The sequence below is a fragment of the Ictidomys tridecemlineatus genome, chromosome 2 (genome assembly GCF_052094955.1).
Source record: "Ictidomys tridecemlineatus isolate mIctTri1 chromosome 2, mIctTri1.hap1, whole genome shotgun sequence".
NCBI lineage: Eukaryota > Metazoa > Chordata > Mammalia > Rodentia > Sciuridae > Ictidomys > Ictidomys tridecemlineatus.
In genome coordinates, this window is record NC_135478.1 from 76068566 (window position 1) to 76094535 (window position 25970).

General features: G+C 51.9%; 1 protein-coding gene across 9 annotated transcripts in view; it reads right to left on the reverse strand.

Moving 5' to 3' along the window:
• Acacb (acetyl-CoA carboxylase beta) overlaps positions 1-25970 on the reverse strand; it is a 124634-nt gene that overhangs the window by 49619 nt on the left and 49045 nt on the right. For 7 of the 9 annotated variants that reach the window (XR_013434659.1, XM_078038943.1, XM_078038942.1 and 4 more), the window contains 16 exons: positions 23473-23582; positions 22969-23050; positions 21411-21509; positions 20621-20730; positions 20386-20496; positions 16595-16804; positions 16117-16287; positions 14316-14477; positions 12045-12208; positions 9273-9423; positions 9088-9191; positions 7536-7617; positions 4726-4871; positions 3657-3807; positions 1497-1631; positions 506-652 (listed from right to left, as the gene is read on the reverse strand). Coding sequence is in view for 8 of the 9 variants with exons in the window: in XM_078038943.1 (XP_077895069.1) it covers positions 506-652; positions 1497-1631; positions 3657-3807; positions 4726-4871; positions 7536-7617; positions 9088-9191; positions 9273-9423; positions 12045-12208; positions 14316-14477; positions 16117-16287; positions 16595-16804; positions 20386-20496; positions 20621-20730; positions 21411-21509; positions 22969-23050; positions 23473-23582 (2135 nt within the window). In the remaining variant the exon portion in view is untranslated. Of the gene's footprint in view, positions 1-505; positions 653-1496; positions 1632-3656; positions 3808-4725; positions 4872-7535; positions 7618-9087; positions 9192-9272; positions 9424-10505; positions 11758-12044; positions 12209-14315; positions 14478-16116; positions 16288-16594; positions 16805-20385; positions 20497-20620; positions 20731-21410; positions 21510-22968; positions 23051-23472; positions 23583-23896; positions 23917-25970 lie in introns of those variants that run through there. The other 2 variants (XM_078038946.1, XM_078038947.1) reach the window with 2 other exon arrangements.

Consider the following 25970-nt stretch of genomic DNA (forward strand, 5'->3'; position numbering starts at 1 on the left):
CTCAGGGGGATCTTGGTCGGTTTAGCATCAGGGGTCTTTCAGGAAGGTCTATGATTGGGGACCTCCGTGTTTCTCTTGGGACCCTGGGATGGTGGCTGGTGAGGACAGTGTCTCTGAACTAAGTGTCTTCCTGCTGGTGTCATCAAGAGGGCTGTCCCACCCAGCAACCCGAGAGGCTCAGGCAGGAGGATCAAGGTCAGCCTCGGCAACTTAGTGAGGGCTGGGAAATGAGCCCCCCTGGGTTCAATGCCCAGCACCAAAAAGGTGGGGCAGGGCTGGCCACACCCACAGACTCCTCCCTAACTTCGTGAACTCAGGTAACTAACATCAGCTGATCATGGAGAAGGAAATGCACCCCAAAACTTACAAACGGAGGAATTCCCTGAGGAAACTGTCCTTTACGGAAACAAGAGAGGACTGTTTTCTCATTCCATGTTCCAAAAAAGCCCTCTGATGTCACGGAGTGAGCCCTTCGGACCGCACCTGCTCTTCACAGGGGACCTACCTTTATGCTAAAGATGGGCTCTGGCAGGCAGTAGCCGCTCATGATGTTGGTGAGGTTCCCCAGGACGCTGTGGAACACCTGGTGCAGCTTCTCCCCCAGGATGGGCAGTGTGGGCTGGGCGGGCAGCTCTCCTGTGAAGGGCTGTGCCTGGTGAGGGACAAGAGGGGCGGGTCACAGAAACCCTGAACCCGATGAGACTCGACAAGCCGGGGCATGAGGCAGATGGATGGGCTCCCACAGACCTGATCTAGGTGGGTGAACTTCAAGAACCAACAGGAGAAAAGGCTGCACCAGGATTTGGAGTTGCTGAATTTGTGCCCTGACCACGTGTCCCAACTCAGCCCCTCCGCAAATGTCCCAGCGTTACTGATTCAGACTCCAAACTATTTTAGAAGTCGTTAGATTTTTTTTTCTTATTTTGCTTTGCTTTGTAATGAAGACCATCTCCCTATTTTCTCTATTCATTTCCACTGTCTAGTGAGTGACAAAGGCCCGGCAGGATGAAAACCTCATGGAAACAGAACCGAGTTTTGGAAATCATAAACGTTCAGCCTCAGGTAACCAGGAGGAAAAATCACCAGCTCCCCAGAGCGGCCACAGGACTCAGTACAGCCATGTATGTGCTAGTTCATTCTACGAAGGTCCACTGGCACCCACATGGTTGGGACAGGCCGTCCTCCAAGTCTGGAACACCCGGTCTCCTGCCCAACCCTCGCCACCCTGCAGGCTCCTTCTCCCCTGTGAGCTGACTTGAGGAGATCCCCTCTGCAGTCAGCTGCTGGCTTCTGCACTGGGTCCCCACAGCCGAGGCCAAAGGCAACCACTCTCACTGCGATTATGAGGCTGGATGACATCCTGTGCCCATCTGTCTCCCGGGAGTTCACATGAGCCTCAGATTTCTGTGACCCTACAGGGACTTGGGGGTGGCCAGGTCCTGCCTCACCAACCCAGCACAGGAAACGTTGGCTGAGAGGGCTCCCGCTGCACATACCGGGTGCACTTTAGAGGGGTCATCGAGCTCCAGCCTGGCCACCACGCAGCCGGCTTCCAGCACGGCTCCCGGCCGCTTGATGTACTTCACCCGGCCGCTTTCCTGCACGTTCAGGGTCATGATCATCTTCATCACCTGTTGGGCAAAGAGAAGTAGGACAGAGACAACGGGGACCGCTGGTGGGTGGCACCCTGAGCCACCCAGAACCAGGGAATGCAGAGCAGGGGCTATGACCTAGGACGGAGAGACACCCAGCAGCACTCAGCAGAAAGGGGGAGACCCACAGTAGGGAGAGCCCACCGCGTTCCAGGCTGCTCCGGGCCCAGACTCTCAACCCGCAAAGCCTGCCGGGAGGAGGGGCTCCTCGTGCCCACTTCCCTGACAGGGATGCTGCATTTCTTTGCTGCTTTCTCTAGTTCTTGTTTTTGGTTGCAGAGCTGGGCACGGAGCCCTGGGCTGTGCCAGGCGAGTGTCTGACAATGAGCTACTCCTCTGACCCTAGGAACCTTGATTCTCCCTGGGGCTTGTAGGTTGACTTAGTTTTTATGCTGCTTCTCACAGAACCCAGGCCTCGCCCACACTGGGCCACCCACCCCCTCGCTTATATTGACATTTATTCTCAAAGGCAGGCCTCTCCCCCAGAAATACAGAGCAGGCATACTGCATCAGTGATTGGTGTTCAGGGACGTGCCCCACAATAGGGCTTCGGTCATCGACAGGCCAATCATGACAGCAGGGCCCAAAGAGGTAAAAACTTCTCTCTCCCAGTGACATGGTGGCCGTCCTAAGGTCACGGTGCAAGACACTAGTCATCTGAGGTGATTGCTGGTGTGAAAAACCTACGTGCTGGTCTGCAAAAGCACAGCACAAGCACGCGCACAGCATGTCACACTCCATGACGACATCACAGGGCTGTTGACTGGTTGATGTATTCATTACGCTCTCTATGGGTGTTTGAGAACATACTCCTTCTATTTATTTAAACAACAACAACAAAAAAGGTCACAACAGTCTGCCGTGCCCACCAGCAGCCACCTCCTATATCTCACATCTCAAGGCCACATGGGGCGACTGGCCCACGCCATCCAGGCCATGCAAGGTCACTGTGTGACATCTGCATGATGAAGAAACCGTCTGATGATGCTCCTCCTATGTGCCGTGTGAATCAAACACTCTGTCAACAGTTCCTGGGGCACAAGCTCCTGAGAGGCCTTGGGGGTGCTCTGTGGGATGGGGGACCAGCTCACGGAAGGGCCAGCAGCCCACAGCTCGCCTCCCCACCTCCCTGGGGTCTACAGACGTGACTGGCAGAGGATTTGTCCGCATGATCCCAGCTTCAGACAGTCAGGGCAGTGCTGCCCCTGGCTTGGCAGGTCACAGCTCGGGCACCCAAGTCAGCCAGGCCAGGGCTGAAACCCAAGATCCCCAATCGCCACCTCTGTGATTTCCAGAAAGTGCCTTCCCTTCTCTGAGCCTCAGTTTCTCCAACTGTAAAACGGGACTCATGAGTCATGAGAACCCCAGGGCTCTCGAGAGGACTGCGTGAGATGAGGCACCCATCCTGTGGCGGGAGTCTGAGACACCGCTCACCTCCCTGCTGGGTTTGCATTGCTGTTGTCCTTTTTCCTGGGCATTGCGAGGAGGCCAAGTTCAAGTCCTGACTTTGGGTGACCTTGAGCACATTTCTTGGTGTTTTTTTTGTTTTTGTTTTTTGGGTTTTTTTTTTTTTGGGTTCTGGGGATTGAACTCAGGGCTGCTCAACCACTGAGTCACATCCCAGCCCTGTTTTGTATCTTATTTAGAGACAGGGTCTCACTGAGTTGCTTAGGACCTTGCTGCTTGCTGAGGCTGGCTTTGAGCTCGCCATCCTCTTGCCTCAGCCTCCTGAGTTGTTGGGATGACAGGCATGGGCCTCCGAGCCAGACTTCCTTGGCCTTCTTGAGCCTGATCTTTTTCACATGTAAAACGAGGATCACATTTGTGCCCCTTCCCATGGTTGCTGGGAAGGTTGAAGAAGTAGAGAGGTCAAGTGCTCAGGCCAGCACCTGCCCACAGTGAGGACTTCCTAAACCCTACACTCGCTGCATCCTGAGGGGGCCTCAGTTCTCACTCGTCCCTGGGCCCAGATTTCCCCTTTGAATGCTGCAGGGCATCAGTTACCTCCATCTCGGCATAGCTGCTCCCCGCCTCCACGTGGCCGCCGTCCTCCACCGTGTACTGCGTCAGCTTCCCGGCCGAGGGGGACCTCAGGACGGTGGGATCGTTCTCCTTCTCAAACACGCAAGTCTTGTTGCCGATGGTGATTCGGTAACTGGGAGAGAAGAGGAGCAGGTAGGGGGACAGATGAGGACCCCCGGCCCCGCAAGCCCAAGGCAGCTTCCCCTGAAGGTGGCCATGTGTGACACCCTCTGAGCAGCAGTGGGGACTCCACGGTTTCAAATGGGGACATTTGACCATTATCATGGAGATACTGAAAGTGAGTTGGGGAAGAAAAACAGGTGTTTCTTTTCACCCTGGCTGAAAACTAGAGCCTTTTACTGATAAATCCCAACAGGTCCTGGCACCGAGAAAGCCGTTGATAAACATTACTCGATCCATCTTAGATTCCAACTCCTCTCCTTGCCTCTGAACTGAGGAGTGCGTGCGTTTGGGTAGAACCTACATAATCTTGCATGTTCTTGGTGGAAAGAACTCAGCTTAGAAAAGAGATGATGACGTCCCTCAGGCAGGCACTTAATCTGCCCTCTCCCGAAACACCAAGGCCTGCGAATTCGGCCTCCTCGGGAGCGGGAGCAGGGGGTCGCTGGCCCATGTTCCACCCTCCATTCTCTGTGGTTGCAGTATGAGCTGCCTGCTCTGCAAGGGTTACCAACATGTCACCGTGTGATCTCAGAACGATCAGATGAGCTGAGCTGGAGGGTGTCCACGGGGGCAGCAGGCGCGCCGTCATGCACCTCCCAGGCCACAGAGCTGGGAGCCCTGCCCCGTTCAGCTCTGAACCTCTCTGGGTCCCTAGGAAGGTGCTCCCCGCCTGGGAGCCCTCCCTGAAAGCCTGGCAGTGGCACGAACCCCAGGCAGGAGGGGACCCTCCCCAGGCACCCCCGGGACTCCCCAGGGAAGGCCTCGTCCACAGACCTGTGCACAGGCCAGCTCTGCAGTTTGGACGCCCTGTGCACACCCTGCCCGCCGTGGGCCCTGGTGTCCCCTGTGGGCCTGGGCCCCCGCGCACCTGTCCACTTCCTCCTTCAGATAGGTGGTGTAGCTGTTGCCGTTGTAGGACAGCAGCAGCCCGCCGTCGTTCAGCCGGTGGGCGTCGATCTCGATGTGGCAGCCGTTCATGATGAGGACGAACATGGTCAGAGACTGCCGGGCCACCTGTGGGGACAGGCCTGTGTCATCACCTGGACTCAGAATGTGCCCACACGGCTCCTCGCACCGTGGGAAAGAGCAGGCTCTGCAGAAAGGGTGGGGGGCCCCGCCTCTAGCCCTCGTCCTCACTCACCCCAAGGGAGCGGCTGTGGGACTAGCAGGGCTGGCGGGGCCTGGAGTCCATGGTGGCAACTGCAGACACATGTCCTACCTGGCCATCTCTCCTGGGATGTCCACCCTCCGGGGCTGGGGTCTCCCTTCTAGTTCCCATCACCAAGCGCCAGCCCTGAGCAAGGCTGCGGGTAGCAGGGTTGGGGGCTCATCACACTCTGGGTTAAGCAGCCCTGGAGACCCCCCCAGTGGCCTGGTTCCATTGACTGTTTATGTACCCCCCAAGCCCCCCAGTTTCCTATGCTAAAACCTAACCTCAAATGCAATGGTGGGAGGGGGGCCTTTGGTGGTGATCAGGCCAGGAGAGTGCAGTCTCCATGAACAGGACCGGTGACTTCTACAAAGTGACCCTAGAGAGCTCCTGTCCCCTTCTGCCACACGAGCACACAGCAAGAGAAGGCACAGCCACAAACCAGGAAGCCATCACCAGACACAGCATCGGCTGTGCCTTGACCTTGGCCTTTCCAGCCTCCAGGACTGTGAGCACCACATTCTGCGGCTGATAAGCCACCCCATCTATGGGCAAGGACACCCCAACATGGACTATGGCTCCGCCCCCTAGGCCCAGCTCTGTCCAGGGACACATGTGAGCTGTGGGACACTTGAGAAACGGACAGGCTACTAGGCTCTGGCCTGGCTCTGAGTTTCAGTCCCACTGAAATACCCACCCACCTGACCCAAGGGTCATCATGTGTTTTGAAACGGGCATCCCCAGGACCCACCACCAACAAAATACAGGTTTTGACAAGATAGCCAGGAATACAGGAATACGGGTGGCAATGTTATTTGTGATAATAATAAAAACTGCCATGAAACTAGCATCCCATCTTGTCACCTTTGTTGTGGAAAAGCCCAGACCCTCTTGGTCCAATCTGGTGACGCCCTAGTAACATGGCCTGTTTAAATTAATCCAAATTAAATAAAATGTAAAATTCAGTTCCTCGGTCACCCTCGCCACATTTCAGGTGCCCCGTGGGACCCTGACCAGGTGAACAGCATAGCTTCATCTCCATCACCATGGAAAGTCCTGCTGGACAACATGCCAGAGACCAAACTGGCTTTGGAGGAAACTTTAGGTATCACAGCAGGAAAATGACTTGCACCATGATCTCTGCTAACACATGAAGAGAGTCCGCCTCCACGTAGCAGTGAAGAATCGTTTGAGGTTGGTGACTCCGAGGACTGGTTTGAAAAGTTTAAAGTTTTCCACAATTAGATTGTGCCACATTGAAAATCAGGTTGGCCCAAAGGACATCTTTTAAAAAACCTTGGGGGGGGGGCAAAAATATAGACAGAGAGTACCTCCCAAGGACAACGCATTTGTTTGCCTAGACTCAAAGTCTCTGTGTGCTCAGAAATAAGAAAAGTAAAGTCAAGGAAAATAAAATTGTGCCTCAGAAACAGACTCAGGTTCGGTCCTCTTCCCATCCCCAAAACACGAGGCTGGAAGTGCCAGGCAGGCCACTGCTTCCAGGGGGACATTCAGTACCTGCAGCTGCACCAGAGACCCTGGCACACAGGAATGGTCACCCAGCCCATGTGGACCCCGGGCCTCATGCTGTGCCTGCACACATCAGGTCTCCTCTGGGCTGAGTGGACCTTCAGTGTCACGGGAAGGCTAACTAGACACCTCCGAGAGAGGACAGCCACCAGAGGAAGCCCCAGAAACGCTGATGATGAACCCCGGAATGTGCACATAGATTCCAGGTGCGGAATGCAGAAGTAAACCAGCCTCCCAGCCCTTGGGAGTGACCGTGGGCCAGGCCAGCTCAGAGAAGGCTCTGCTCATTTTGGGGGACAAACGACCTCCCCAAACTCCTGACTTTCCTGCAACCTCAGAATGTGACCTTGTTTGGAAACTGGATCTTTGCAGATGTAAACAGTTAAGATGAAATCAGGTTGGGTCAGGATGGGTCCTAAATTCAATCTAATGGTGCTCCTATAAAAGGGGAAGAGATGGAGACACAGGTGCCGACCCAGAAGCAACGTGAAGAGACAGCTCTCTCTCTCTCACACACACACACTCACACACACACACACACTCAGAGGCCATGTGAAAGCACAGTCAGTCAGCAGTGGTGTAGTCCCAAGGAAACGCCAACGACAGCCAGCCACCGGAAGCCCAACAGGCCAGAGGTCCCTCCCTAGCACCATCAGAGAGACCGCGGCCCAGCTGGCACCTGAACTTTAGACCTCTGGCCTCCAGACCGTGGGAAAATAAACTGCTGTTGTTTCAAGTCTCCACTGGGTAGCATGTTACTCCAGCAGCCACAGGAGATCACCAGATGGTGCCACTGTGACCCCTGCACACCACCCGGCCCTACACTTTCAGAAAACCAGTGTTTAGGTTCCAGAGTCACAAAGGAACTACTCAGGGATTCCCGAGGAACACAGCGGCTCAGACTCAGGAAAAAATCCGCTGCAGGAGGTTCACCCACCACGCAGAACAAACCCCCTGCGGCCCCCAGAGCGCTGCACCCGGAAGCCCAAGGGCTATACCTTGAGAATGTACTTGATACCCCCGTAGATTAGCTCCACGTCCACGAGGTTCAGCAGAGAAGCCGCTGGGAGGACCTGGCCCCTGGAAGACAAGGCAGACCCATGACAGCCTGGGGAGGGGCCGAGCACGCCCCAGCCACCCCGGGGTCTAAAAATATCCCCAGGGGCAGGAGGTGCCGCTCAGTGCTGGGCATGCACAAGGCCCTGGGTTCAAGCCCCAGTGACCCGCTGCAAAAAGGAAAGAAAAACATCACCCACCTCTTTGACCTTCCCAAGCACCGAGAGCCTGACTGTGCTAAAAGGCTAAGTCTGATCAAAAGACTTAGATCCTGCACACCTGTCATCCCAGTGACTTAGGAGGCTGAGGCAGGAGGATGCAAGTTCAAGGCCAGCCTCAGCTACTCAGTGAGACCCTCAGCAACTTAGAGAGACCCTGTCTCAAAATAAAAATAAAAAGGGGCTGGGGATGTGGCTCAGGGGTAAAGTGCCCTTGGGTTCAATTCCCAGCTCTCTCTCCATCCCCTCAAATATTAAAAATTTTAAAAAAATCAGCATCTGTTCAAGAATGTAAAAATTTACAAAAGCTTCTCAGGAGCAGAATCCACAACGGCTTCTTCTCAGAAAAACTCCCCGTGTGGGGACGTGTCACCTGCTACAGAAGAAACCAGAGAGGAGACGGCTGAGCAGTGACAAGCTTTCCACCTGTTCATCCTTTTTAGCATCCTTGGCCTGTCACGGTGGTCCTCAATGGGAGGAGATGCTGCTCCTACCCTGGGACATTTGGCAATATCTGGGCACACAAGTTACTGTCCCATGGATGCTGCCATCACCCTGAAAGGCACAGGACGGTCCCCACGCACCATAACCCAGCTCAAAATGTCGCTGGTGCTGAGGTGGGAACCTGGCTGTCCAGACAGCATGTGGCCACTCTCCATTCTAGTCCAGGTCACAGGTCCCCTGTGGAGCTGGGGAGGGTCTGGGAAAGATGGCCTTTGACCCACTCTGCTTTTCAATCTACCTCCACCCAAGTCTTACAATGCCCCTTACACAACTCCACAGGGACGTGCACGTGACTGACTGCAAGGTCACTGTCGCCTGGCCTCAAGAGTCCCACCCCACCCCTGCCCACTCCACAAGACCCTCCCCCGCCCAGGCTCAGAAGCCCAGTCTTGTTTTGGGGGGTTTTGTTTGTTTTGTTTTGTTTTCTTGGACTGAGGATTGAACCCAGGAGCACTTAACTACCAAGCCACATCCCAGAGATTTAGAGACAGAGTCTCACTGAGTTGCTTAGGGCCTCACTTAGTTGCTGAGGCTGGCTGTGAACTCCAGATCCTCCTGACTCAGCCTCAGCCTCGCAAGGCACTGGGATGACAGGCCTGTGACATCATACCCAGAGGCAGCCCAGGTTTATCTGAGGAATTTCATGAAGGTAAACAGGTAGAAAGGGCTCACCACTACCTGGTGACCGGTTGGCCACCCCAATAAAGCCCGTCTCGCCTTTCGGGCCACCAACACACCTCACAAGAGGAAAGGGACAGATCGCATACCCTACCTTTCCAGGGAGTGCAGGAAATCCGTCATGCAGGTTCTGAACATCGCATCGGCCACGTTCAAGGCCCCGCATACCACCCCGAGCATGACGTCCGGCTTCTCTGCCTAGGAAAGACTCCCTGTCTCAGTGTCTGCCGGGCGCTGCAGTCCCAGGCACCTGGAGGGCAGACGTGGGCAGACCTCTACCTGCACTTTCTCAGCAATAAGGTGGTCCAACCACCCAGTGTCTATGTCATTGTTCTGGAAGCTCTCAGTCTCCAAGAGGTTAATGAGGTATTCCACGGTGGTCCTGAAGTCCCCCCGGATGGACAGTTCCTTCAAAGCCACCACCATGTTCCTGGAGGGGAAAAGCACGAGTGGTTGATGAATTCAGACAAGTCCTCGGGACGCCTCATGATGGGTTTCCAGAGTGCCAGAGCCACCAGGAGTTAGAGGGGGTCCTAGGTCAGATGGCCAGAGTGTCAGCCTCAGTATCCTCATGGACTGAGTGACCTTGGGCAGTTGACCTAACCTCTCTGGCCCTCAGTTCCTCATCTGTAAAATGGGGGAATAACCCTGACATCATGCGGGTGTTTGAGGATTAAGATGACACACCCCATGCAGAGTGCACAGTCGTTAATCTGTGAACATGATTCAATATCATTGTGATTATAATCAACTACGAAAATAATTAATGATTGAGAGAGAAAGGGCCAGCCTCTCTGCTCATCACCGAGCCGTCTCCCCCTTGACCTAGTCAAGTCTCCTCCTGGTCCCAGAGCTGGAGCCGCCCTCTGGAGGGCCACTGTGACCCCCGCAGCTGTGCTTGAGGACCACCTGCCCATGATGGCAGTTACCGGACTCAGGGCCCAGCAGGCTCTGTGGCTCCCTCCCCCAAACCCAGCCTCCAAATGCAAAGGGCACAGGTCACAGGGTGGAGACCCCCACTCCCTGGGGGACCATAGCCAGTCTGGAGGGCAGAAGGGGAAGGCCAGGGACTGAACACGTGTCTTCCAGGAGAGGGAGCTTCCCGCAGGCAGCGTCCCCAGCCGTCAGCAGGCAAGGGAAGAGGAGGGGAGAATGGAGACAGAGGGCTCAAACAGAATGTCAGGTGTGGTCGGAACTGAAGATGAAGCCACCAGCCCCCAAGGCCACTGACTCGTCCCAGCTAGCTGGGGCCTACCCCACTTCAGAGGGCCCACGTCCAGAGAAACCAGCTCCAGGAAAACCAAGACCACTGAGCCCCTAGGCGGCCTCTGTCAGCCATGAGGAAAGCTGTGGGAGTCGGGGGCACTGACGGCCATGCTGGGTCAAGTCATTCCATCCCGGGGGCTGGCCGCTCAGCGCCTCCCACCTCCTCCCGTGAATCTTATTTGCTACAAACAGTCCTTGGTGAACCTCAAGACCGCCATGTCCATTGGGCATAATGAAAATGAATACCTAAGCTGCCAAGGAGGCCTGATCACGGAAACCGCCATCTCCACTCAGTTCATCAGCAGCCAAGCACCAGGTCAGAGGCTAAGGGTTTATAAATGAAATGCCCACAACGCCTGTGTGCTGTGTCACTGTGAAGGGCAGTCAGCCACCCACAAGAGGCTTAATTACAACAAGAGCCGGTGAGTCTCTTCTGGTGCCCAGGTCAGGTGTGCCGTTTCAGAACCTGAGTGTCCCGTGTCAATGTCAGATTTCTCAGCTCTGCAGAAACCAGGAGAACTTGGACTTGGCTCCACCTGGAACTCAGGCCTGCAGTCACAGGCCTCAGAGTGGTGACTGGCACCCAGCAGAACCGCCTCCCCGCCCCCCCGAATTTAGTCTGAGCCATGAATACAGCCAATGAGGGAACTCTTTACGAGCTAGGTTTCAAGCGCCTCTGTCCTTTAATTCAGCTGCCCCACTCGGCCCCTTTTAAATTCTTGGCATCACCTTGAAGCATCCTTTGGGTCTCCCTCAAGTGAGACCCCTTACAAGCCCAAGATCTAATGGCTTAATCCCCAAACACCAAAGGCCAAATGTTCTCCCTGATGTGCGGATGTGAACAGGAGTTGGAGAGGGTCTTGGGTCAGATGGCGGGAGGTGGGGTGTGGGAAGCCATTTCTGACACGGGATTGGGTGACTCCCGTTAAGGGTCTGAGGCGCTTTGGCTGTGTCGAAGCTTTCCCGGCCCTTTCCTGATGAGAGAGCCCATCCGTGTGGGGGTGTGCCTGACCACTGACCCCGGGGACCCAATCACTGACCCTGACCTTGGGGTGCAGCCCCCCTCAACCTTCATTGGATGGAATTCTCCCCTGAATCTCTTGTTCCCCAATAAAAGGCTACTCCAGGCATGTTCACTCTCTCTCTCCTGCTAGCCCTGAGTAATCCTTGCTGCCCTGCTGGGCGGTTAGAGGAGGGAACCAGAGAGGGGAGCCATCTCGGACCTGGCAATAGAAATAAGGTAACTGAGTCTGTGTGTTTTATTTCGACCTCTTCAAACTAACTTTATGCCTAGAACCTCATTAATGAAACCATTGCACAGGCTGCTTGGTGGAGTGGGGGGACAGAATTTCCCTGGATTAGTCAAAGGGGAATGAAGGGAGGGGGATGGAATAGGAAAGACAGTAGAGTGAACCGGACACAACGTCCCTATGTTCATAATGAATTCATGACCAGTGAAACTCCACATCATGCACAGCCACAGGAATGGGAAGTTAGACTCTGTGTAAGTAATAATATGTCAAAACACACTCTACCGTCATGGCCAACTAAAAGAACAAAATTAAAAAAAAAAAAAAAAAAAGACCTGATGGGTATGCAGGGGAACTTCTGGTTCTTAAAGGAGGGAGGGAAGGAGGGAGGGAGGGGAAGGAGAGAGGGAGGAGGGGAAGGAGGGAGGGAGGGAGGGAGAGGAAGGAGGGAGGGAGGGAGGGAGGGGAGGGCACAGGGAAGGAGGGACCAGAGGAGGAGAGGAAGGAGGGAGGGAGGGAGGGAGGCGATACTGACGAAATGGCCTCTTCCCGGTTCTCGCCCCAGGAGAAGCAATGGCCAAACTGGGAATCAGCAAACTCGTGCAGGCCTCCCGTGGCAGCCACGCTGAAGTAACCCCACACATTCTTGCTGCTGCGGAAATTCAGTTCCTGGACAGTCCCAGAGCTCGGCTTAAACCCCTGGAGCCCAGACAGGAAAGAGCAAGGTATGAGAAGGCATTATTCCAGGTATGTGCTCATCAGAATTCAGTTCTAGAAAGATCCAAGAGCCCCGACCATAGGCAAAAGCTTACGGGGATCAGCAAATACTCATAGCTCCTGCCACAGTGTGGGTAGATCGATCCTTGGGTGTATCTGTGTGAGCACCTCGATGTGATTCTTCCTTTAAAAAAATCTCTGAAACCACCACCACCAAGTTGGGACAGGGGAGATGCCAGCGTCACATGGGTGAACATGGATCACGGCTGGACTGGGTGGAGGTGCATTCTGGTTTTATACACTGGACATTTTCTATAATATCAATTTTAAATAAGCCAGGCGTGGTGGTGCACGCCTGTAATCCCAGCAACTTGAGAGGCTAAGAGGGGAGAATTAAAAGTTTGAGGCCAGCCTCAGCAATTCAGTGAGGTCTTCAGCAACTTAGTAAGACCCTGTCTCAAACTTTTAGAAAATTAACAACAAAAAAATAAGGCTGGGGATATAGCTCAACAGTAAAGTGCCCCTAGATTCAATCCACAGTATCAAAACAACAACAAAAAAATTTAAAATACAATTGTAGAGTGCGGGCTAAGGGTACAGCTCAGTGGCAGAGACTTGCCCAGCTTATTTAAGGCCCTAGGTCCCATGGGCGCCATGGACCCATGACACATGGCTGATTTCCTTTCTGAAGGTGGTAAGGGTGGGTGGACATGGAGTCCTCCAGCTAGGGTTAGGACGCATGAATTAAGTGACAATGCGGGCGTATGGCGGAGTGCGCAGATGTGGATGGGAGTAGAGAGCTCCCGGGTGGGTTAATTTCAACCTGATTCTCTGTCCTTCCAGGGTCCTGTGAGCAAGCCACTGTCCCTCTGAAAAATTCCTGTTTGCTTATCTGCCAGAGCTGGTGTTTGGTTTGCAGCCAAAAATCCCAAACAAATCAGCTACCAGAGCCTAACATTCTTTAACCAAGCTGGTCGTGTGGTGCAAACCTGGAACCTAGCACTTGGCAGGCCGAGGCAGGAGGACTCCAAGTTCAAAGCCTGCCTCGGTGACTTAGCAAGAACCTGCCTCAAAATAAGACTAAAGGAGGAGCTCAGGATTAGCTCAGTGGAAGAGCACTCCTGGATTCAATCCCCAGTACCACACATACACAAAAAAACCTAAATCAAGGGGTCGGGGACTCCCTCCTAACCCAAATTTCTTGAATATAAAGATTTAATCACTACCCAATGTATACCTGACTCAAAACGTCACATTACCTCATTCACATGCACAATGTTTATGTCTTCATTTATCAGTTAAAAAGTATATTTAGTTCAAAAAATAAAGTAAAACATCCAGGCATGATGGTGCATGCCTGTGATCCCAGGGACCTGGGAAGCTGAGGCAGGAGGATCGAGAGTTCAAAGCCAACCTCAGCAACTTAGCAAGGCCCTAAGCAACTTAGTGAGACCCTGTCTCTAAATTTTAAAAAATAAAAAGGGCTGAGGAGGTGGCTCAGGGATTAAGCACGCTGGGTTCAATTCCCAGTACCAACAAATAAATAAATAAATGATAAAACAAATACACAAGTCTAAAACATAATAGGTTCACGAATCCTTTGATAATCAGTAAGCATGTGTACTGTGATAGAAGCCAGTCGGTTCCTTTTCCAAGACCCAGGAAAGGACAATAAGGGACTCCCACAGGAGACAAATGCTATATTACAGCAAAAAGTGCCTGGGGCCAGAAATCAAAGGCCCTGGCTCTAAAACCAACTTTTTATCCCAGAGATGGATACTATCTTGAGAGTCGGGGCTCAGCCTGGCCTTTAGAGGTCCAGGAGTAGCAAGGATAGGTCACCCCAACCTGTCCAGCTGTTACACAGGTAACACCCAGAGGTTGAAATAATGTCACATGAGTGGCTAGACCGGTGCCATACACACTGTGTGTCCCATGAGCTGATAAACCATGGAACGTCCCTTCCAGACATTTCCTTTTCTATAAGCCGAGGAGCTGGACCACAGGGACCTGGAGGAGGCCCACTTCCAGGGTCAGCTCCAGGCTGGGGCATTTGAGATGGAGGAGACACAGGGTCCCCAGCACTTGCCTCATCCGGGTTTTCGCTGGTGATTCTGGCTGCAATGACGTGGCCTCGAGGCAGGGGAGGGTTTGAAGGGGTGTCAAAAGATATGGGTGTCACGCCCCATGGCGACTCTCCATACAGAAGCCGGATGTCCTTCAGCCGGTGCAGCGGCACACCCATGGCGATCTAAAACCGAAAACCCATCCCACGGGGTCAGTCCCTCTGCGATGCTGGCCCCACCGCGGTGAGCGCAGGGGGGTGCAATGGAGAACTGTCACAGGCTGAGCCAGACTAGCCCCATGACACTGCTACAGGGTGGCAAAGAAAGAAGAGGGCCAGGAGGCCAGACTTGTTTCCCCGGGGCAAAGGTACCGTTATGGAGAGAAGCCATATCCAGAGACCCGGGAGAAGTACAGGGTGGAAGGACAGAGGGGACCCTGTTGGCCAGAAAGGTAAACGGAGGTTTGGTGAAGGGCACTGGGATCTTTGGCAGGAAAAATATGCAAAACAGAGACCCCAGCTTGACCACACGATCACATCCAACACGGGGACTCTTGGTGGGATACATCAGATCACAAAATCACCTCCGTGATATTCTGCCAACACGTTCAGTGTGAACCTGACACAAGCGGGTGACCCAGACCTTCTGTCTGATGGCTTCAAAAGGTCAGCGCTGCGGGCTGAGGTGATGCTCGCCTGTGATCCCAGCCTCTCAGGGGCTGAGGCAGGACGATAGCAAGTTCAAGGCCAGCCTAAGCAACTTAGCGAGGCCCTAAGCAACTCAGTGAGACCCTGTCTCTAAATAAAGGGGGATGGGGATGCAGCTCAGGGGTAGAGCACCCCTGGGCTCAATCCCTCACGCCAAAATAAATGAATCAAACAAACAAAACAGCCCTAAAGAGACATCAGTGGGACCGGGGAGGTATTTTCAATGTAGACAGTTGATTAAATAAATGTGTTGCTTGACAGCCCTACTTCCCAAGGGTGGTCACTCTATTATGGCCCTGAGCTAGAATACCCTTGTTTGGGGGATTTTATACTGATGGTTTATAGAGGCCACCTGCCACAAAGGTTCAGTACAACCTTGTCTCAAAAGGTGGACTCCCCCAAGATAATCCCATAGGCAGACAAGTAGAGGGGGGGGATGCACGCGTGACAATTGGTGGCTGCAGATGCAGGGCGTTTGGGAGCTCATTATATCAATCTCCCAACTCTCCTGCAATTGTTTAAACTAAAAAAAAAGGTAAACAAAATATTTTTAGAAAAAAAAAATCTGGTGATTGAAAGGAGAGAGAGGGAAGGTGACATTCATTAAAAAAAAAATTGGGGAATTTCAGTTAATGCAGAGTCCTTCACTGTGGGTCACGTGTTGTCAACAGGTGTCACACTGTCCCCAAGGGAGTGGAAAATACTCTTTTTATATGTAAAGCACAGATCTATCTAGAGTCCCCAAAGAGACAGAAAGTGTATCTGGGGTGACAAAGGAAAGGGATTAGGAAAAAACGTCTGTAAATCTCCTGAGAGAGGGTGATAATGGGGGGCCGAGTGTTGAGAACACCTCTCTGGGTGGAGAAAAGGGTATTCGCGTCTGAAAATGCATGAAATGCCTTCTCCCGGGACAAAGTCCATAGCCTTCACCCGTGTCTTCAAGGGCTCTTGGCTGGACAAAAGGGACAAATCACTTTCCAGAAGGTTCTTAGTTGTCATAGCTCCAAATGCTACTCACACATCAAAATGGCCATTCCGCAGGGGACAAGCAGTTGAGAGAGGTCCGGAAGGACTCGTGGGAGGGACAGGGCCCCCCAGGGGGGAAGGCCCGGCTCACCTGCAGCTGGGCGGCGGGCAGGTTGACGTCAGCGATCATCTCGGTGCAGGGATGCTCCACCTGCAGGCGCGGGTTCAGCTCCAGGAAGTGGAAGCTGCCGTCCTGGCTGTAGAGGTACTCGACTGTCCCTGCGCTCACGTAGCCCACGGTCTTGGCCAGGCGGACGGCGCACTGCAAAGACACAGGGCAGGACCCGGGGGTCCTCTCGGATAGCTGTAAACAGCAACAGCTCCTTCACCCAGGGCAGGCCGAGGACCTGTGACCTGGGAATATTTGGGGACCTCAGAGATGACCTGATCCAAAACACCCAGGAGATGCAATTGGCCCCGAAACGGGCCTACCCCTCCTCTTCTCGGGCACATGCCCCACTCTCGGGCCACGTGGCTACAGAAAGTCCTGGGCCACTCTGAGCTGGGATGGAGCTCCGGGCAGCGCACACGCGCATGCGCACACAGAAGCCCCGCTGTGTCAAACACACCTGCTCCATGAACTCCAACAGGGCCGGCATGGCAATGGTGGCCGGAGCCTCCTCGATGATCTTCTGATGCCGCCGCTGGATGGAGCAGTCCCGCCCAAACAGCGACACCGCGTTCCCGTACTGGTCAGCGAGGACCTGGACCTCCAGGTGCCGGGCGTGCTGGGCCAGCTTCATGAGAAAGATGGGTGAGCCCGGGAGCTCACTCTGCACCTGTGGGGGAAGCAGAGCCAGCCACTCTTCATGGGGAAAGCAGCTCTGGAAGCTTCTAGAAGTTCCCAGAAGAGCTCATCTGACGACAGCAATGATGCAGTTTAGGGACTTCCCAAAGGATCTGCTGATTTTTAAATATTGTTTTCTCTCTCACTTTCTCACATTGTACAAATGTTGAAATCCCCGCCCCCAAATCTCATCTCTAAATATAATACACTGATTCCGGTTTGTGGGGATCTACACCATAGTGATGATAGTTAATAATATGTTGTATGCTTGAAATCTACAAAGAGAAATTGCAAGTATTCTCACTAAACACAGACAAAAATGGTCACCACATGAAGCAATAAATCATTCTACCACACACACATAAAATTAAGAACATCAAGTTGCTTGCTTTAAATATATCCATTTTTACTTGACAATTATATCTCACAATGGGAGGAAAAGCCAGGTATGGCAGCACACGCCAGCCATCCCAGCAGCATGGGAGGTTGAGGCAGGAGGATTGCAAGTTCAGAGCCAGACTCAGCAAAAATGAGGAGCTAAGTACCTCAGCGAGGCCCTGTCTTTAAGTGAAATACAAAATGGGGCTGGGGATGCGGCTCAGTGGTTGAGTGCCCTTGAGTTCAATCCCCAGTACCCCCCTAAAAAAGAAATGTGGGGGGAAAGTTTGGTGTACAAACTGATTTTCTTCTACACCTGCAGTAACACATAAACAGAATATTTCTTTTAACAAAAAATAGGACAAAACACTCCCATCTGCCTTTCCCCCAGATTCCACGTGCTCCTCAGCTGGCTGTCCCTGCGGAACTCTAGACAGACTTACTCCATGCTTTTCATGGCTGAAAGATGGTCCCCTGTAGGCATGTCACCTACAGGTGTGACAGCAAATCCCATCAGTATGTACGACTCTAATGCACCAAGAAAACAAGTAGAAGGAGAGAAAAGAAGATGATGTGAAAAAAAAGGGGGGGAAGCAAGTTGCAGTCATCTATGGGATGGTCCACCTGTACTTAAAATGATAAACTAAACTGTGCAAACATCTAGGTCACAGTCCAGACAGAGCCAGTGCTGGAAAGAGACCACCTGCAGCCGGCAGTCATCTGAGCAAGGAGACGGGGATGGGAGGTGATCCTGAAAGGGACTTTTCCATTCTTGCCACGTCCCTCACTTGTGTGACTTCTTACACTAAGGACCTTCCCTAATGCCCTCAAGAGTCTGGGGGAGGCTTGGGTGTGTGATGGTGGGGGCACACGTACTCTCTACTTGCTGATCTATTTTATGGTGACTCTAAAAGACTGTCTATGTTTTAAACACTAAAAAGAAAAGGAGATTTTAAAATCTCTATGATACCTAAAGCAACATGGTATCCAAGACATGGTATCCTGTAGCAGGAAAAGGACATTCGTGGGGAAATTCCTGAAATGCAAATCAAGTCTGCAACCAACTTAAAACCCATTATGTACCATATAGAAGTTGAATTCCGTTGATGGTTTTTGTTTTGGTACCAGGGACTGAACCCAGGGACACTGAACCACATCCCAAGCCCTTTTTTATATTTTATTTAGAGACTGGGTCCTGCTAAGTTGCTGAGGCTGGCTTTGAACTGGTGATCCTCCTGCCTCAGCCTCCTGGGATGACAGGCGTCTGCCACCAAACTTGGCCCATTTAAGGTTTTATAGGCATCCTACATAGGGGACGCTGGGACATAATGAATTAACAGAAACAGTCCTCTAGGTTCATCTCTTAGCTTTGACAGATGGGGCAGTAGTCAAGAGTGGGCCAGTGGGGGACGGGGAGCAGGGATCTCTGTCCTGCTGCTGAAACTTTCCTACAAATCTAAATCCTTTGCCTCCGAGTCCCACTAAAAACGCTGTATACCTCACAAGATAACCAGGTAGTAAAGCCACTACATTCTTTATGTGACACAATTTGCCATGAGCAATGGCACTGGTGAAACCTGCCTAGTAAGCAATTTCTTGATATGGACCAAGGGCCCGCAACTTAGCTCAGTCTGTCTCCCTAGGACTTTCTCTAAGAAAAGAACTCAGAAGAGGAAAATAGCTAAGCATTATTTATAGTATTAAATAATATGGAGTTGTTGTTTTTTTTAAGTATATGCTTTTAGTTATATAGATGGACACAATACCTTTATTTTATTTATTTATATGCAGTGCTGAGGATCGAATCCAGGGCCTCACACATGCTAGCATGCTCCCACTGAGCTACATCCTCAGCCCTAGTGATGCTTGTGATACTTGCTATGTTTTGAATATGGCTTGTCCCTTCTGAAATTCAGACAGGAGTCTAACTCCCATTGTGAGCTTAAGAGGAGTAACCGGAGTAGGTGTCTGGAGGGGAGGCCTTTGGGAGGTGGTTACAATTACGTAAGATCATCGGAGTGAGGGCCCCATGATCAAACGCTGGTGGCCTTATAAGAAGAAAGAGACCCAAGGAGATATGTGTGCATGTACATACACATACACACACACACACACACACACACACACACACACACACTCACTCCCTTGTCTAGACCCATGTGATACCCTGAGGCACCTTGAGACTGTGCCAGTAAGAAAGCCATCATATGATGCATCCCCTCAGCATCAGACCATTGTGACCTGAAATAGATACCTCTTTTCTTTAGAGCAATACCAGTTAGCAACACCCAGTTATAGCAACAGAAAACAGATTAAGACAATTCTACAGAACACAATGGATTATTCATAACAAGGTAATTGGAAATAAGCTAAACATTTAGCAGAGAAGAAATACTTTCATAAGTTTTTTTTTTACAATGGCATGTGGAATATGTATCATCATAAAAGTAACTGAGGATTGGAAGAACATGGTGAAAATGTTCAAGATCTATCATTTAGAAACTTTTTTATGGAGAAGAAAATTTTGTGTGGGCCAATATAACTTTATCAAATGTACACGTGAACAAGTCTAGAAGAAAACCTAGAAATGTTTAAATAGTTTTAAGAATGGGAGAATGGCCAGTATAATTTTTCTTTTTATAAGGAATAGAACACACAAAATTTATTACATGTCTAGCACAGGAGCACTAGACCCCAGTATAATTGTTGTTAAGACATTGCTAGTAACATGCGTACTGTTTTAAAGAAGAAAATTAGCTTCAAGTAAAAAAAATAGACAGTTCTCACAATTGAAATTGATCATATAGAAATGTTAAAAACTCTAACATTCCTAAATTTACATAACATTCTGCCTCTCAAGAGGCAAATAGTTACTAACACATATTTTGACCCAGCATCTCTGAAATTCTTGAATTCATAGACTCCCACCCTCTAAGGAGAAGGTGTGAAGGTCCACACAGACTGAGGTAAGCACCTGCTTCACAACACAACCTGGATGGGGATGTGGCTCAGTGGTTAGAGCCCCTGCCCACCACATGCAAGGTCCCCGTCAAGCCCGAGCACTGCAGGATTACTGAGAGAGGGCACATACAACACACCCAGGACACACTCCTGCACGTGGCTTCCCGATGGTGATGGACTAATGCCAACAGGAGTAAGCTGGAGGGAAAGACCCCAAAGACACCCGCTGCTCACTTGTCTGAAGAGCATGGGGAAGTCTTCCGCGCTCTCTGCCTTCCGGATCCCTTTCCCTCCACCGCCTTCAGAAGCTTTGATCATCACTGGGAAACCAATTTTTTCTGCTGCCTGGGGGCAAAGGACAAACAGACCAAACAGACCTCCTTAGAGTGGAGGCAGCTGGTGGGGAGCGAGGGGGGGGGAGGAGGGGGAGCAGGAGGAGGGGGAGGAGGAAGGGCGCCCCCCAGCTCACCTCCAGGCCCTCCTCCACGTCCCTCACGCAGCCCTGGTTGTACACGTCCTCAGGGACGCTGACTGGCCTCCCCTGCTGCCAATCGTCCTCTGTCCACTCCACCGTCAGGCCTGGAGAGTCACAGACAGGGCTGAAGGCTCCCAAGATGGGAGAATCACATGACCCGGAAACCATGGGGCTCACTCATGGAAATTTTTCAAGTCTTGGAGGAAAATATCAACTTGAACAGGAAACTCCTGAGACTTTTTCCTGTTTATTTTTTAACTTGTTCTAGAAATCCACCTTAGGAATTTATCCTAGGAAGATGATTAGAAAGCACCTGTAAGCTTAGCGATTATCAAAGCTCCATTCCTTTGACTAATTTTTTAAACCAGAAAACTAATTAGGAAATAACCCAGATTGTATAACTACAAAGGATTATTAAGGAAATTATAGCATATCCATAGGATAATCCCATGCAGACATTTTAAATGTTGTAAAGTGTATTTGCTAACATAGATACTCATCAGGAGAAAATTGGTTTTTTTAAAGGCTAAGTCCATTTTAAAAGCCTGAAAAAGGAGACATCTTCAATGCGATAAATGTCCAACACAGATCATAGGATTATGGAGGATTTCTGTTTCTTTTGTGGATGTCTCACATTTTCGAAGTTGGCTACAATGAAGTCAAACCACCTGCGTAAGGTTTAATACTTTTTTTAAACAAAAGAATTTTTAAAAGCACACTCCTCTCAGGGGACTGCTCACAGCAGCAAGACTGAGCCAAGAAGCTCCCCCCATGGGTCCCTTACCGCTTCCGCTCCAGGGCAGGGTTGGGATCTGGAGGGTCTGGGCCACGATGGTGGAGGCGATCTTATCTCCCAAGGCCCACATGGCCTCGCTGGGGGGACCTGGGCAAGAAGGACAGCAGAATCCCATCAGTCAGGGGACCCCAAAGCAAGTGCAGGGGGCAGGACCAGGTGGGGAGTAAGGTGACAGGGAGAAGCACTCAGCTTCCAGCCCTGGAGGAGCCTGACCTCCTGCCAGGGAGGAAGAGCATCTGTCTGCTGTTGCCTGGGTCGGCCTTCAACACCTGCGCACTGTGAACACACCTGAGCGGCAATCAAGCCACAAGGCTCACATGAGATTCACGTGGAGGGGCGGCCAAAAGCCGGACCAAGGGAGCAAGCCAGCACCTCGGAGAGCTGGGTGGGGCAGCAAGTGTTTTCTATAAAGAGCTGGACAGGAAATATTTTCAGTTTTGTGGGTCTGCTAGGCTCTGTCACAATGACTCAGCTCTGCAAGTCCATCTCCATCCCTCTGGCCTTCAGCATCCGAGGACTCAACTAACCAAGAATGGAAAATACATTTTAGCAGTTGTGTCTGGCATCTGGCTGGGTGTGGTGGGTCACGCCTGTAATCTCAGTGACTGAGGCAGGAGGATCACAAGTTTGAGGCCACCCTCCAAAACTCAGCAAAGCCGTAGGCAACTTAGTGAGACCCTGTCTCAAAATAAAAGAGGAGGCTGAGGCAGGAGGATTGTGAGATCAAAGCCAGCCTCAGCAAAAGTGAGGCACTAAGCAACTCAGTGAGACCCTGTCTCTGAATAAAATACAAAATAGGGCTGGGGATGGGGCTCAGTGGTCGAGTGCCCCTGAGTTCAATCCCTGGTGCCCTCCCTCCCTCCACCCCCCCAAATCACTGGGAATGTACATGTACAGACTTTTTTCCTGTCATTATTCCTTAAATAATACAGAATAACATACCATTGATGTTGTATTAGGTAATCTAGAAATGACTTAAAGTATACAGGAGGTTGTATGAAAATACCATGGCATTTTATTGAAGGGCATTGAGCATGTGCAGATCTGGGCTTCTGCAGGGGTTGTGGAGCCAATCCCCAGAGGCACAGAAGGACACATGTACATGTACAGTTAACAGAGATTCACACAAGAAAAAATCCAGAAGCCAACAAATGCCATAAGGCAACAAGGATCGTTTGACTTAATGAGACAGATGGGGGACTCTGGTCTCAAGGGCACTCTAAAGACCTGAGATGTGGCGCTCTCAGAAACAGGACCTCCCAACCTATCAGATACCAGAACTTGGCTGAAACCTAGCAGGGGGTTCCACCGGCCCCAGCAGCTTCCCACTGTGGTAACCATGACTACAGCTCCAGGTCCTGTGACCGAATGGATTCACCCAGTGTGCCCTCCCACCCTGGACTCCTTTGCTCTTCACAATGAAAAGGTGACATGGGGAGGCACAGTGACCCTCGCCCCACAGAGCAGCCCCAGAGAGAGGCTGTGACCCAGGTGAGCAGGGGCCTCAGCCCTGATTCCCCGCCATCTGCTGGAGGAAACACTCTACCTAGGAAAGCGATCCCGTGCTTGCACAGCAGCTCCGGAAGCTTGGGGTTCTCGGAGGCGTGGCCCCAGCCAGCCCACACGGCCTGTAAACAGGGAAAAGGGTGAAAGAGCCTCCTTCAAAATCTCACCTCCCGGCTGGGCGCAGTGGTGTACGCCTGTCATCCCAGTGGCTGGGGAGGCTGAGGCAGGAGGATCACCAGTTCAAAGCCAGCCTCAGCAACAGTGAGGCACTGAGCAACTCAGTGCGACCCTGTCTCTAAATAAAATACAGAATAGGGTTGGGGCCGAGGCGGAGGAGCGGGGGCGGGGGCTCAGTGGTTGAGTGCCCCTGAGTTCAAACCCCAGTACGGAAAAGAAAAAAGCTCTCACCGCCCCTCACACTATCAGCCTCTTCCCTGCCCTTCATCCTGGGGGACCCAGTGCCTCTACTGAACGGCAGCACCCACCTGTCCCAGGGCTCAGGGGCATCACCCGCCCTGGGCACACCAGGCACCTGCCCAGTTACCTGCACGGGGATTCTCTTGGCAATGTCCACGATCAGCTCCACGTTGGCGTAGTTGTTGTTGTTGGTCCCCCCGGGGACGGGGACATACTGGTCCGCCATCTTGATGTATTCTGGAATTGAACAGCAGGGAGGTCAGTGTCCACAAGTCAACTGCAGAAACCAGAAGGGGGAGCTACGATCTGCTCCCTGAGAACAAGCCTTGAAGGCGTCGTGTCAGCCACTGCCCAACAGGGAACTCAAAGAGCAGGTGCGACTGGACAAGGCCAGACGAGGACAAAGACACAGGAAGCCGTCTCCAGGTAGGGGGATTAGGGTGATTAAAAAAAATAAAGTTTATCTTGATATTGTTTTACCATTAAACAATCAACTGGTTTCTTTTAATTGTAAAGAAATACATAACACTGCTGGGCACAGTGGTACACACCTGTGATCCCAATGGCTCAGGAGGCTGAGGCAGGAGGATGGCAAGTTCACAGCCAGCCTCAGCAACTCAGCAAGGCCCTAAAGCAACTCAGCGAGACTCTGTCTTAAAATACAAAAAGAGGGGCTGGAGATGTGGCTCAAGCGGTAACACGCTCACCTGGCATGCGCGGGGCGCTGGGTTCGATCCTCAGCACCACATAAAATAAAACAAAGATGTTGTGTCCACTGAAAACTGAAAAATAAATATTAAAAAAATTCTCTTTCTCTCTCTCTCTCTTAAAAGAAAAATACAAAAGAGGACTGGGGATGCGGTTCAATGGTTAAGTGCCCCTAGATTCAGTCCCCAGTACAAAATGTGTGTGTGTGTGTGTGTGTGTGTGTGTGTGTGTGAAACGTAAACTTCAGCATCATATCCATTTGGTGTGCAGTTCACTAGTGTTCCACATCACTGTGAATCAAATCTTCAGAACCTTCTCATCTTACAGATCTAAACTGTGCACTCATAAACACCCTTCCCCTCCCTGAAGACCCTGGCGCTCCCTGTCCTGCACGCTGTCCCTAGGAATCTGACTATTCTAGTCTCCTCTGACAAGGGGACTCATACGGTATTTGTCTTTTGGGGACTGGTTTATTCCACTTGGCATAATGTCCTCAAGATCCATTCATGTGGCCGCATATGATAAGATTTCCTTCCTTTTGAGGGCTCAATGCAACATGATGTTTTGATGCTAAAACACTCCTGCCCGGGGCTGGGAAGGAGCTCGGTGGTTGGGCACCTGCCTAGCGTGCATGAGCCCTGGATCCGCAGCACACTGAAAACAAAATTAAATTAAAAATGCCAGGTGTGGTGGCATGCACCTGTGATTCCAGGAACTTGGGAGGCTGAGGCAAGTTTGAGGCCAGCCTCAGCAACGTAGTGAGGCCCTAAGCAACTTGGTGAGACCCTGTCTCAAAAATAAATGAATAAATAAAAAGGGACAGGGATGCGGCTCAGGGGTGAAGCATCCCTGGGTCCAATCTGGTCCCAAATAATTAAATTTAAAACTCATGCTCTTTAAGCTAGAAGTTCCACTCTAGGAACATGTCCTAAAAAGTGACTCAGGGAGGAGGGCAAAGAATGAGGTGAGAGGACGGTGGCTGGGCAGTGTTTGGGACTGTGAAAGCTAGATTCCATTCCAAAACCAGGGCCACCCCGTCCTCCAGCCCGCCTGCTTCCGATGTCGGCCACTGGGGAGGTCCCAGGGTCTCCTAGGCTCTGGCACAAGGTCCTGGTCGGCAGCCAGTCTTTCTTTAATGTTGGAGAAGATAAACAAGAAAATGAAGATAATAACTGCAGTCAGGAGTCAGTGCCAGAAGGAAACGCACCAGACTGTTCCAGAGAAGAGAGGAGGACACGGAGCTCTGAAGGTGGAGGAGGGGCCTGCCTGGCAAAAGGGGGTGGTGCCGGAGGCCAGCCTTGACAGCACTCGGCAGGAGGGTACAGGGTGCAGGGTGGCCCAGGAGCCACCAGAGGCCAGTGTGACAGGGACCCAGAGAGGGAGGGTACCAGGTGGTAAGGCAAGTGCCCAGCAGGGCCTGAGTGGCCTTCCTTGCCAGGGTGAGGGTCTGGGGGCTCTGAACTCTGACACACCGAACTTCCAGTCCCACCTGTGTCACATGCTGGTCATGGGACACTGGGCAAGTGACAAATTTATGTCCCAGAGCCCCAACTGACTCATCTGTAAAATGAGCTGTGAGAAACAGACAAAGCCGTGTCCCTGCAGGGTGGAGCCCAGGGCCTGTGCTCCAGGAGGACTCAGGGGGCAGCGCTGAGCTTTGTAGCCTGGGAACAGCACCGGGCTCTGCAGCCGTTGGAGAAGGGCCAGGACAAGACCTGAGCAGATTTTCAAAACAGCACTTTGGCTGCTCCGTGAAAAAGGGTCTGGAAAGGGATAGGTTTATTGGGGGGGGGGGGAGCATGTTTCAAGATCCTACTGCCTCAGCCTCCTGAGCCACCAGGCTTACAGGTGAGTGCCACCGCACCCAGCTTATTTATTTATGTTTATGGGATGGAACCCAGTGCCTCACTCAGGCTT